The sequence below is a fragment of the Apodemus sylvaticus genome, chromosome 10 (genome assembly GCF_947179515.1).
Source record: "Apodemus sylvaticus chromosome 10, mApoSyl1.1, whole genome shotgun sequence".
Lineage (NCBI taxonomy): Eukaryota > Metazoa > Chordata > Mammalia > Rodentia > Muridae > Apodemus > Apodemus sylvaticus.
Window position 1 is genome coordinate 53,499,033 of NC_067481.1, and position 13,418 is coordinate 53,512,450.

The 13,418-nt window shown below is 47.5% G+C and overlaps 2 protein-coding genes across 3 annotated transcripts; one reads left to right on the plus strand and one right to left on the minus strand.

The window, feature by feature from the left end:
• The first annotated feature begins 962 nt into the window (after positions 1-962).
• Positions 963-5,855, plus strand: C1qbp (complement C1q binding protein). The gene is made up of 6 exons (XM_052196659.1): positions 963-1,251; positions 1,661-1,811; positions 3,675-3,768; positions 4,909-5,004; positions 5,163-5,285; positions 5,453-5,855. The coding sequence occupies exons 1-6, from the start codon at positions 1,026-1,028 to the stop codon at positions 5,600-5,602; spliced, it is 840 nt and encodes a 279-aa protein (XP_052052619.1). The 5' UTR covers positions 963-1,025; the 3' UTR covers positions 5,603-5,855.
• Positions 5,856-5,899: 44 nt separating this feature from the next.
• Rpain (RPA interacting protein) lies at positions 5,900-13,214 on the minus strand. 2 transcript variants are annotated; one of them, XM_052196662.1, is made up of 7 exons: positions 12,898-13,214; positions 11,504-11,674; positions 10,351-10,411; positions 9,212-9,323; positions 9,007-9,070; positions 7,910-8,050; positions 5,900-6,045 (listed from the first exon to the last, which is right to left on the minus strand). In XM_052196662.1, the coding sequence occupies exons 1-7, from the start codon at positions 12,976-12,978 to the stop codon at positions 6,016-6,018; spliced, it is 660 nt and encodes a 219-aa protein (XP_052052622.1). In that variant the 5' UTR covers positions 12,979-13,214; the 3' UTR covers positions 5,900-6,015. The 2 variants fall into 2 exon arrangements, with proteins under 2 accessions (XP_052052622.1, XP_052052623.1); XM_052196663.1 differs by lacking the exons at positions 5,900-6,045; positions 7,910-8,050; positions 9,212-9,323.
• Positions 13,215-13,418: the final 204 nt, after the last annotated feature.

Here is a 13,418-nt window from a genome sequence, read left to right on the forward strand (position 1 = left end):
TATTTAAAGAATGCTATTTAGAATATTAAGCATTAGTCTTATGGTCATTCATTCAGTAAGTCTTGGTAGCTAGCATTTACTTTGGTTTTTTTGAGAGAAGGTATTTCTGTGCAACCCTGGCTATTCTGGAACCTGCTGTGTACCAGGCTGACCTTAAACTTAGCTGTTTGCCCCTACGTCCCAGGTGCTGGGACTGTAATGAGTGAGCAGGGTTTTTGTTGTTTGTTTTTGGGTGTGTGTGAGTGATTGATTTTTTTTTTTAAATACCATTGAGTGTTTTGCCTGCATGTCTGCACCACAGTGGTGCCGGTGTTCATGAAAATCAAAAGAGGGTGTCTGCTGCCCTGGAACTGGAGTTAGATAGTTGTGAGCAGGCATGTGGATGCTGGAAATAGAACTCAGGTCTTCTGCAAGAGCAGCAATGCTCCTAACCACTGAGCCATATCTCCAGCCTGTTATCCTCGATTCTTAACCTAAATGTGATGATGTAAGCCTCCTCCCAGGAAAATGATGGCCCATGAATTGTTAGGGGGTGCAAAGGCTTCCAACATAAATCCTTCATCCTGTTTTTGGGATTCAGGGTCTAATGTGAGGCTAGGATGTCCGCTCCACGGCAGCTGCCTGCAGGTCAGCCTGAGCTTTCCAGAACTAGGTGGTTTCAGAAGATCGTTTCGTGATCTTTGAGTTTTTTTCTTTTTTTTTTTTTTTTTTTTTTTGCGTGAGTTGGGGTGAAACCTGAACGTATTCCTCAAAGTAACAAAGCTTGGCATGGGTTCAGGAAAGCAGGTGAATTGGGGAGAGTGGGCAGCAAAGGGAGACTTGATGGCCAAGGTAGAACACAGCTGAGAGTCAAGGCCTCCCCGGCTGCACTGGCGGCTCCCAGCAGAGGGCGCGATCCCGCCCGGTGCCTGCAGTCCTCTGGCGTGGGAAGCGCTTCCCGGGCGAGGGCGGGGCTTCCGGCGGCGCGCGAGGTCACACGGTGTCTTGGCCCGGTCGTCCTTCCCTCTGCACGTGTCCGCCCCGCGATGCTCCCTCTGCTGCGCTGCGTGCCCCGCGCCCTGGGCGCCGCCGCCACGGGCCTCCGAACCGCCATCCCGGTCCCGCCGCTTCGGCATCTACTGCAGCCCGCGCCCCGGCCATGCCTCCGGCCCTTCGGTTTGCTCAGCGTACGAGCCGGCTCCGCTCGGCGCTCTGGTCTCCTGCAGCCCCCGGTTCCCTGCGCGTGCGGCTGTGGCGCTCTGCACACGGAAGGTAGGGTTCACACACCCTAGTCGGAGTGCGGGGACCCAGCTTGGAATAGACCCTCGTGACCGCAGGCTCCCCTTCTCGCGTCTTAGAAATGTAGCTTAGCAAAGCCCTGAGGGTCGAGGTTTCAAAGTGTTAGGTGATTTGGGACCCGGAAGAGGATAGCTGGGAATTCTTTTATTTTATACGGAAAGTAATAGTAATGAGTCCATGATGAGAAATAACCATCTTCTGATAAGAAATACCAGTTCAGCGCAGTAAATTTATCCTGGTGTTTTTATAGAGTGGGAAATGGACATTTTAAGGCGTGATTTGGGCTAGAGTCTTAGAACAGCCATAAGAATAGATTAGTCACAGTCCGGGTCTATCGGTTGAAGCACCTGTCTCTTTGAGACAATCTTGGCTTTTCTTTTAGGAGACAAGGCTTTTGTTGAGTTTTTGACTGATGAAATTAAGGAAGAAAAGAAGATCCAAAAGCATAAGTCCCTGCCCAAGATGTCTGGAGACTGGGAGCTGGAAGTGAACGGCACAGAGGCTAAATTATTGCGCAAAGTTGCTGGAGAAAAGTAAGTACTGGCCCAGGGCTTGTATGCTGGCTTCTCCAGTCAGCAGTCGCTGACCACGGCACCTTGTCCTGGCCATCCCCAGAAGAGCATGAGCTTCGGCCCAGTGCTTTGATAAAATGGCTTTTAAGAAAGCATTTACTTTCTTAGGTTCCAGGGAGTGCATTCACTGAATGAATACAAACTTCTATGGCTTGGTTATTAAAGAGACCTGAAGCAGCTCCAGAGTATGAGGGAAGCCTGTCGGAGCTGCAAGCAAGGCAGTCATTGGGTTACCAGTGAGGGAGGCTGTGCCCAGTCTGGACTTAAGCACTGGGACTTTTTTTTTTTTAATGTTTAATAGTACTGATAAATTCATTTGTTTAGAACTCTGATCTGACTGTGTTTATGGTAGTTGAAAATGCGTGTAACTTCTGAGTAACAGGAAGAAGTTACAGTGTAGAAAGGCCATCAGACAAAGGTTCTTAGCCAAGCTTAGCCTCCCGTCTTAAACAAGTTCCTGTTGTGAGACGGCCCTGCTGCTGTAGAGCCCAGGCTGGCCGTAGACTCTTGGCTGGCTCAGCTGCGTCAGACACCCCTGTGCTGAGGTTATAGGCATGTGCCACCACACCTGGCACCCCTAAGACCGTTAAGCCCTTGCTTGTGCTGTTCTGTGTTGAGAACACATTCTTCCTTTGAGAAGTCTCCTTGGACTTGAGTGCTTCTCTAGCATGTGTGAGGCCCCAGGTCCGCCCCAGTGCTTCAGGAGCGCAGTGTACAAGAGAGCAGTTTATCCAGTGGGGGCCTGTTAGTCTAGCAGCAGATGTGCGTGGGCATTAGTTTAAGGCCAGGCTGAGCAGTGGTGCGCTCACCTATAATTCCAACACCCTGGGAGGCAGAGGCAGGTGTATTTCTGTGAGTTTAAGCTAGCCTGGTCTACCAGAACAGCCAAGGCTACACAAAGAAACCCTGTCTTGCTGGGCAGTGGTGGTGCACGCCTGTAATCCCAGCACTCTGGGAGACAGAGGCAGGTGGATTTCTGAGTTCGAGGCCAGCCTGGTCTACAGAGTGAGTTCCAGGACAGCCATGGCTACAAAGAGAAACCTGTCTCAAAAAAAAAAAAAAGAAGAAGAAGAAACCCTGTCAAAAAAAACAAAACATATAAAGGGGGTTGGGGGAGGAGCTCAGCTTAGTCTGGGCTGCCGCAGGTTGTACATGCTTCCTGGTTCATCTTGCCATTTTTTGGTGCCACAGCACAGCAAGTTTTCACCCAGTTGGACCCGTGGGAGCAGCACCCAGTACACTCCAGCTTGGGTTGGTTGGCCCTGCTCGATCAATGTGGTCCAGAACTTCTGCTTCCAGGAGTTGAGGCAAAGGAATTTTATCTGTTTTTAGAACATGTGCTATCACATAAGAATTCTTACAATCACAAAAGGGCCAGGGTGCAGCTGTGAACTTCCGCCAAGCATACACAGGGTACTTGCTTGAGCTCCAGAATCCCCCAAAGCGGGAGAAGCCACTAGGTGTTTCAGTTCCCAGTTTGTGATTGTGCAAAGTGATTCTGCTCTGCAGCAGGTGTGAGGCTTCCTGGGGCTGAGGGCTATCCACCTCCACCAGCTTCGGTACAAAGGCCCCAGGACACCAGCCTGGCAGCTACATCCACAGTCATTTAGCTTGTAGCACTTTGTATGAAAGCATCAGAAGGTGTTTAGTGGATGTGGTGGTGTAGACACCCAGGCTGTTTTTAAATTCTGTTTAATTCTGGTGCGGCCAGCTAGGATGGAGACAGTGTTCAGCGTGCCTTTGCTGCCTTATGCTGCAGGCCTCCTTCTCGCGTTAGCGCTAGGCTAATACTGTACCTCAGTGTGTTTCTACTTGCCTTTCTAGGATCACCGTCACCTTCAACATTAACAACAGCATCCCTCCGACATTCGATGGCGAGGAGGAGCCCTCACAAGGTCAGAAGGCTGAAGAACAGGAGGTAAGCTAGTGACACTACAGCCAATTTCTCTGTCCTAAGAACAACTTTCATTTTTGCTTTTTAAAATTCTTCTCCCGCTAGGGGGAGGTGAAGGATGCCTGCCCTGAGACTTGTAATGCAGTAGTTGGGAGTGAGTTTTAGCCAGAGTTGTACGCAGACCATGCTCTTAAAGTGTGCACCCTGGAGAGCTAAGGCTTTATTATTGGCCTGTGTCCTCTTAGTGCAAAGGAGCTATGACTGTCGCACCCCTGCCCGTGTTGGAGGGTGTGGGTACTTAGTATCCAGACACTATCATCTGGAGTGTTCTCGGTGTGAAAGATGACAAGTGGATAGGCAACACAAGTCATGTGACCAAAATAGGAAGGCCGGGAGTGGGGCTTAGAGACTTTAAATTCTGTTTATTTGTATGTTTGGGGCTTATGTGTGGGCTTGTAGAAGTCAGTTCCATCCTTCCACCTTGTGGGTCTCGGGGTGGAGCGGAGGTCAGCAGGCTTTGGCAGCAAACACCCTTACTGACTGGGTGAGCCATCTTGCCACCTTAGCCTTACAGATTTTTAACATTTGACCAGTTGAGATCTTTTCCCCCTAAGTTGCTGGCCCACGTGGCTGGGTCTAGATAGCCCACGGAGAGGGCCACAGGGTACCCAGGCCGTCTGACTAAGCAGATATCTGTCAGTCTTGTGTGTGAAGAGCTGAGTCCCCTGCTGTGCTTCTGTCCTAGCCTATAGCCAACTCCTTACCTTCTTCCTGGGCCCATCCCTTGGGTCACAGTAAAAGGAAGTGGCTGCTATTTCTGGTTAAGACGGCCACTTAGCTAAAGCCCGTAAGTTCCAGGCTCCGATCCTGCACCAAAACAGTCAGGGGAAGGAGGTCAGGTCTGTACTGCAGGCGTGTGCTCTGTGGGTGGGAGCAGACAGCCCTGAATAGCTGTGCCTGACGGCAGATATCATTCTAAATCCATGTGATTGGTAAACTGTGTAGTGCTCTGTTGGGAGATTTGAGTGCCTTGTCCACAGCCTAGGACTAAAACATGGCTAACAATAACCTAATGGCCGTGGCTGTCAGGCATTCTGAACTCCGAGGCCGTTGGTCCATATGCCTACCAGCACTGCCATAGCTGACGTATTCCTGTCTCTCCAGCCGGAACTGACATCAACTCCCAATTTTGTGGTTGAAGTTACAAAGACTGATGGCAAGAAGACCCTTGTTCTGGACTGCCACTATCCTGAGGATGAGGTTGGTAGGGTGGAGTCTTCTGACCTCATGTAGCATACACAGGAAAGATGTGGTAATCTATCAGACAGTGGGGGGAAGACAGGTGAGAGCGGGGTGGGAACAGGGTTAGAACTGCAGAGCCTCTTTGCACTTCCTCACCTCTGCTCTCTCTCTCTCAGATTGGACACGAAGATGAGGCAGAGAGTGATATTTTCTCTATCAAGGAAGTTAGCTTTCAGGCCACTGGTGACGCTGAGTGGAGGGATACAAACTACACACTCAACACCGACTCCCTGGACTGGGTGAGTGCCAGCTGAGCTGGAGGGGGTCCTAGTTCAAGAAGAGGAAGGAGGGAAAGAAAATGGGTTTCCATGGATACGGTGGACCACGTGGGAAGGTCAGCAGACCTTGCCAGACCACTTTTGGTTTTATTCTGTTGTTTTTCAAGCTGGTAAATCTCTTCCCACAGGCCTTGTATGACCACCTGATGGATTTCCTCGCAGACCGAGGGGTAGACAACACTTTTGCAGATGAGTTGGTGGAGCTGAGCACAGCCCTGGAGCACCAGGAATATATCACCTTTCTTGAGGACCTCAAAAGTTTTGTCAAGAGCCAGTAGAACTGTCAGAGACTGAAGGCCTTAATTTAAATGGCAAGCTTTGGCCAGTGGACAAAAGCTACCTTGGCATCAGAATTATGCTTTGAAATGGCTGTCATCCTAATATAGGGAGGGGAAAGCAAGTTTAAATTACTGCTGTTACACACCCATTCACTATTCCTTTGGCCTATTTTTCCTGTACAAATTTATTATTTGTAGATTTTTGTATAACATGATGATGGAAAATAAATCTTACTTTATCTCCTCCAAGAAAGTTCAGACTTTTCTTTTGCCCTCTGTCAGAACACCAAGCGCAGAGATGTTTGAAAAGTTTTAATATAAAATTAGTTATATACAAAAGGCTTGTGCATGCAGGGGCCCTCTCAGGAAATGAGTTGTTCTCAGCCCAGTAGTGAAGTGTGAGGTCAGGATGACTAGAGGATCACAGCCCAAGTGTCACAAGCCTGATTAAACAGAAAACAAGTTAGTGTAAATTACATCAGTCATGGCATGTGTACTACAGGTAGCATCACTATGAGTTAATTCACTGCAATACTTTATCAAGGAAGCCACAGCTTTCATGGACCTGTTCTGCCAAACTGAAGCCACCAGCAATGTAGCTTATAAGCTAAGACCAAGTACCCTCAGAGACCAGCAGGCAAAACCTGACAGCATGGGAGTTGTCTAGCCTGACAGTGAGACTCTTTGGATTTGGATTTACCAAGTATTCTAAGTCTGCTTCACAGTGGCCTCTTAAGTGATCCACACCTATACTCTGCCTCATCCTTATTTCTGAAAGACTCACTGGATCTTAACTGTTTTCCTTGATGTGCCTTTGAGAGCTAGTGACACTTTTATTTCAAAAACAGTTTTAACATTGGCTACATTTGAAGTTCTGCATGGCTGGTGTGCTTACTTCTCTTCATGTGCATATGCATGCATGCGTGTAAGTATGCAGGCCTCAGGTTGACAGGTGTCTCCATTAATTGCTCTATTGACATAAGGACTCTAGCTGAACCTGGAATTCCTTGTTTGGTTAGTCCATAACCAGCTTTTCTCAAGCATCTCCCTGCCCCTAGCCTTATGAATTCGGGGATTAAAGGTGGCCACCATGCCTATATGGCTTTTTATAAGGGTTCTGGGAATCCACACTCAGGCCCTCATGCTCTCCAGGCATGTGTCTCACGTATGTTCTAGGAAGGCAGAGGCGGAGGCCATTTGGCCTGCACCTCTTTAACTCTCCTGCTTCAGTGCAGTCACAAAAACATGTTACATATCTACTTATGTACTAACTCACTGGAGAGAAAATATACAGTGGAGGTAAAAAGTAAACAAGCGGGAGAAAAAGTGTCCTTGCCCTCAGAAACAAAGACATGAACAGGTAGCTCCAGCAGTGTTAAGAAAAACATGGAGTCAGGTACAGTTGAAGCCCAAAAATACTGGACAATTTCATGTATCCTTTACATGAAATTGTAGGGTCAGGTTATTAGTACATATCTGGCATATTACAGCAGTCCACAACACCTTAGTTGCTCCTGCTTGGGACCTGTGAGCTACGCTAATATGACATATATATTAGGACTGGTTCCCACAGCAGACTTGAGATTTCTTAGACCGGTGGCTCATGTGTGGTCCTGCCCCTCATACCTGAGTTACCATTTGGCCAGACTTAGACCTCTGCAAGTTTACTGAGAGACAAAACTGGTGTTGCTCAACCCTGCTTCAGGTCCTGTGTCTATCTAAAAAAGCAGTGCCACGGTGGCGATCTGGCACTTGTGACCATGACCTGAGGCATAGAGATCCAGCTATTGCTGCTGACCTAACAAATGCATGCAGTTCAGTCAGTCTCCAGTCCCCAGACCAATGTTGGGCATGGGTCTAAGCCTGTTCCTCCTCCTCTTACCAGGCTGTTTGACGGAAGCTACTCATTTCCTATGTTTTAATTCTAGTTCGCGTATGCACAAGCACACCATATGTTGTGGAAGACAACAGACAACTTGCAGGAGTCAGTTCTCGACTCCCACCACAGAAGATCCAAGGGATGAACCCAGACTTGGCAGCAAGTGCTCTACACCTGTTGAGCCATCCTGCCTGCCCAGCATCTGTTTCTGAGACAGGTTCTCACTATGTAGGCTAGACTGGACTTCCTGCCTCAGCTTCCCTGTCTGGGATTACAGACAAGTACTACCACACCCAACTGATACTTTTTGTGAAGTAAATGCCTCAAAAAATGCATTATTCCCTGTTTCTAAGCCATTGCCGCCACCAAGAGAACAGAACCAACTGCTGATGGGCTCTAGCAACTGCCTGGGTCCCATGGAGGCTTACCAGGCAGCTCATCAGAAGACTGGGCTTCTCTTCCGTTCCACCAGTGACTGAGAATTCAGGGGTGTGCGGACAGTGTGCACTGTGCTCATTCACATTTTCTTCCAAACAGGCACGAAGCTTCTGTTCTGTCAAGTCTGTTGACTAAGAAAATGCAACCACAACTAACCTTAAATACTGGATAACCAACAGGTTGAAAAGCTGGATCCTGCTGGGCAGTGGTAGTGGCAGTGGTCTTTAATCCCAGCACTGGGGAAGCAGAGGCAGGTGGATTTCTGAGTTCGAGGCCAGTCTGGTCTACAGAGTGAGTACCAGGACAGCCAGGGCAACACAGAGAAACCCTGTCTCAAAAAAAGAAAAAAAAAGAAAGAAAGAAAGAAAAAGAAAAGTTGACTCCTCATACCAATCCACTACCTCAGCTGGATTCTTCGGAGCTTTAAACTGCTGGGGACTGGGGATATAGCTCACTTAGGTGGTCAAGTGCCTGACAAGAGTCAAGCGCTGTGCTCCCTTCCCAGCGCAGTATAAAGCACAGATGGAGCGGTGCAGCCTACAACCCCAGCACCTGGAAGGTGAGGTCAGAGGGTCAGAAGCTGAGCTGCTCGGCTGAGCTCAGCCTGACCACTACTAGACTCGGCCTCAAACCAAAAAAGTGCATCTGGAGAGACGACTCAGTGGTTAAGAGCACTTGCTGCTCCTGCAGAGGACCCTGGGTGACAGCACCCACATGGCAGCTCTCGACCGCCTGCAACTCCAGGTCTATGTGATAGGACATGTTCTTCTTACCTCCAGGGCTCCAAACACACACATGATGCACAGACATATGCAGGCAAAACACATAAGGTCTTTCTGGTGGACACAGGCTACTAGGAACAGGTATTGTTCCCTGTTGTCCAAGATACTGAGTCCCGGCTTTCATCTCCATGGAGTCACTGCCATGTTTTCTCTGCCATGATGGACTGTCCCCTCTCCAGTTACTGTGCTGGCTTTCTTGTCAGTGACAAGAAACATAACTGCTACACATGTGCACAGCTGACTGCAACCACCCACTAGAGGGCCTTTAATGCAGTCTGTATGTGGGGAGTCGGTGTGGCACTTACGTGAAATGGGATGTGCAGCCCACATGGACACGTGACCACACTGCTCATTATTCTCAGGTTGTACCTAGAAACAGAATTCCCAGATCATTAACAAGACCCGACTCCCTCTATTTTCCAGTCAATAAACTACAGGGGGGGTCGTCACACACACTTTGGAGTAGGGGATGAGAACTGATAATGCTAAAAAGATTTTTAAAATTCTTACTTTATGCACACGGGACAGATGAGGGGGTTTGCTTCCCACTCAGCCAGCATGCTGTTGAGACAACTTTCATCAAACTGTAAGCCCTGTTCGTACTCGCTTATGATGGACTTTTCTGCAAGGCAAAAAGCCCGAGGTTGTCTTGTATCCATGGGGCAGGTCTATTATTTCTATTTTACAGATAAATGTGAAACCAAGTCAAGATAAAAAGTGAACTAAGTCACTGTGACATAAGATGCAAAACTGTGCTCCATACAGGGCTGTGGGAACCTCAAGAAGCAGATGCTCACAAGATTTCAGGCAATCGATAAAGAATGGATATATATATGTAAAGATCAGCCCATGTACGCAAAGTGACAAGTTTACTATAAACTTTTCTTTCCAAAGAGGCAGGTCTCTCTATGCTACCCTGGCTAGCCTGAAACTACAGGGCTCAAGCGTCTTCCCGAAAGCCGCCTTCCTCCATCAAGTCACAGGTAGCTTGTCTACAAGCTGAGCCACAGTGTTCTGCTTAACAGCAGCAAAAGGCAGGATAAACTAAAACTGCTTCCCAACCCGACCGCTGACTAGCTACCTGACCTGTGAGGATACAGTTTCTAGTCTGTCTGATCCCGTCTTTCACAGTAGTCAGAATGGAGGAAATGGTATCATAGAATAAGTAGTTCCTGGCACAGAACCTACAACCCTAGAATCTCTTACTGTTGGGGAAGAGGCAGCCCAAAAATTAAGAGTTCAACAGAGATTCCTGGATGCTTAACTGATGATGGAGACAGAAAGAAGAACAGGAAGAGGAAATAAGAATTCTGCCAGGTAGTTGGTGGCTCACTCCTTTAATCCCAGCATGCAGAGGCAAAGACAGGTAGATCTCTGAGTTCAAGGCCAGCCTGGTCTATAGAACAAGATCCGGAACAGCCAGAACTATTACAAAGAGAAACCTTGTCTCAAAAAAAAAAAAAAACAACAACAACTCATAATTCTATTTATTAGGATATAGTTTCAGTGTTTGCCTCCATAGCCAAGGCTCAGACTTTAATTCCTAAAACCAAAACAACCCAAAACAGCAAAACTACTCCCGAGTCAGGCAGCGGCCAGCATTAGGGTAGGTGTCACAGTTAGGAAAGCCTATGTATGCCCGGGATTACCTTCCTCACACAGCTCCTGCTCGATGTCCTGCAGCACCGCTAGGTCCAAAGGCAATTCCAGCTACAAGAGAGTGGAAGGCGGGGGGTGTGGCTCAGCGGAGCAGTGCTTGCCTAGCATGTAAGAGCCTGGGTTTAGTCCCTGAGCAAGATATAAACAGACAGAGCAGAGAGAAAGTGGTGCTTTCCCATTCCATATGCAGTATTAATTGGCCACCATGTCCCATGGGGATTTGTAACTGGAAGCTGTCTCAAAGACCCTCAATTTACTGGACAAAATGGGCCTAGTCCACAGGCTGAATTTGCTGACAGTTTGGTAATTTGGCCAAGCTAAACTAACGACAAATGATCAAAGTAGAACAGTACCAAATTTAAAGGAGACAATCAGGCAGCAGTTAAGTAAATGTCCTTCTAAGACTGACCCTGTGGTAAAGGCTGGGCTTTGAAAAACTGTTTTAGCTTTTGTAAAGCTGGAATAAGACCTGAGAGGCCTACTGTAACCATTAACTGTGGTAATGTTAAGCTAACCAGTTAGCATACTGTAGGGCACACAGATGCTATGGAAAATGAATCCTTATTATATACAGTGCTCTGATGGCTTCAGAGGTTTTCATGTTTTGTTACACAATTCTCAAAATGCATGTGCTAGCTTCTCTATTTTATGTCAATGTAAAAACTAAGGCTCACAGAAACACAGTAAAAGTTGTGAGTCAGTAAAACTAAACATAGAATTCCTAAACCCTGATGCCAACCCATAACCCTTCCTGATACACTGTAAAGGGTTTTCTACTGACACACAGCTCCAAACTCTGATCTACTAGAATCAGAATGCAGACGTCCTTTATAAAGAGGGGTCACTAACCTGTTCTTAGTGAGTCAAAATTTCCAATGGGAAAAGCAATAATGAAATTTTCTTTCCCTTTAGTTTCCTAAGTTATTATATTACAAGGTTGTATCATGCCTAGCATGCATCTAGTATTGCAGAACCATCAATATATTTCGGATAAAGTAGAAAACCCTGAGCCAAATGACTGTCAGAACTATGCCTGGGGTCTGGGGAGTGAGTAGACTGAAAGGGCCTGGACAAACAGATCCAAAGAGGTCACCACAAGCTCTTCATGGAGTAGTCCTCTAGCTACAGAGATCCTTGACTGACCTGAAGCAAGGCCTCTGGACCATTCTCTACAGACTGCAAAGAATTCCACTCTTCCTCCATTACTTCTTGCACGAGAAGTCTGTCTGAGGCTGTGCCCAGCGTGCTACCTGCAGCCTGGCGGTATTTGTTCAGGAGCCTGTGCCGGCTGTTTCTCATTCTCTGGAGACATCCCTGGGTAGGTAGGGGAGGGCAATATTGTTTAAGAAAAAGGTTAATTCCACTAAAAAAAGAAAACCCTCGAATTAGTTGGTAAAAACATAAGAAAATTCAAGATGCAAAATTTCATATCCTCAAGTCCTCCTCTACACACAGATGGGTAAAATTACAGATTCCTATATTTCATATTTTATCTTGAATGAAGGCAGTTGGACACATAGTGACTGTATCCACAGACTAACTTCAGACATTTATATGGCTTCTAAATTCTTTCAATTGTACAAAAGGCTATAGTAATGGTCTTCTTATACAATAGTACTTTACAACCCTGGTAGGGGGATTTCTGTGTATATGTGTGTGCCTCTACAAGTTTATGTGCATCACACCAGTGCTGGTGCACACGAGGGCCAGGAGATGGTAACAGACCACTTGGAACTGAAGTCACAGCCATCAGGTCTGTTGAGAAAGTGTTAAGTACTCATGAGTCAATTCTCCTTTTCCAACTCAGAACAGTTTTTGTTCCCAAGTGGTTGTCACAGCGCTGCTTGAAGAACTGTTATCGACTCGTGCCAGATAGTAGGGTGAGACCATGGATGCTGCCTCTAAGTGTTCTACATTGTACAGAACCACCTCCCATAATAGAACTCTCTCCTTCAAAATGTCAGCATTCACTGTTTTTTTTTTTTTTTAAGCAGCATTCACTGTTAAGAAACACTACTATACACAACATTTTCAGCATTAAGATTGTTTTTCTGGGTTGTTCTTCTGTAATACACCCACCCTTTAGAGACTGCTGAACAGGGAGATAAGCTGCTTCTTAGAAGGAACTACTTGAGTTTAGAAGAAGCCAGAGCTTAAGTATAACTCTCCTAACAACAACTGATGCTCTTCTGACTCTTCAGAACAAAAATAACTTCTATCTCACATGAGGTATACATACGGAGTGCTTCCCTCCGTAACCCAACGTTAGGTGGGAGTGTTGCTACTGCTGTCATGGCACTTAAAATATGAAACAAAGTCGAATCCTGGGATAGAATAACACCTACTCCGGCCAACAGCCGGGGAGGCAGCGGGCGGCGGCCAGGACCCCGTCCTATAGCAAAAGACTTGAGTTCAAGATCCACCTCGCTGGCCAGGCACACCGGGCAACTGCTCCACGACCAATGCTGAAGCGAGCAGAGGACAGAGGCCCTTGGGACAGATTAGGGAAGTGATTACAACCCAAACCTCACACTCACCTGCCTGAACGTTTCTTTCCAGGGGGGCGAGCCCACCTGCTTGTACAACAAACGGTGCGGAGACCCCGAGGACTCTGCCATCTCATCCCTTAACCAGGGACGGCGCCTAAATCCCCGCCCCTTAGCCGCGCGCAAAGAATTCTGGAAGTTCTAGTTTCTTAGCGCAGACTGTACTTCAGGCCGTAGGGCTTTCTTGGAACTGTCTCTATCCCCTCACAATGACAGATTTAGGGAAATCCGAGGATAGGTGAGGCAGTGACAGTTGAGAAGTAAACACCACCTGGGCTGAAGGAGGTGAATCTTAGAGAAAGTTCTGAGTTTACCCAGAGGAAGGTGTCCGGTAGACAATCGGATGGACATCTCCCATTCTTAACGCTCCTACACAGCAGCGGCACCAAAGCCGTCCCTAAACCAGCGAAGTGGTTGACTCCGCTCCGCCCCGCCCAGCCCAGTTTGTCGTCAACCTGCCGCCCGGTCTTTCCTCTAGCGATGCTTTCCTATTGGGCCAACCCTCGAGATTC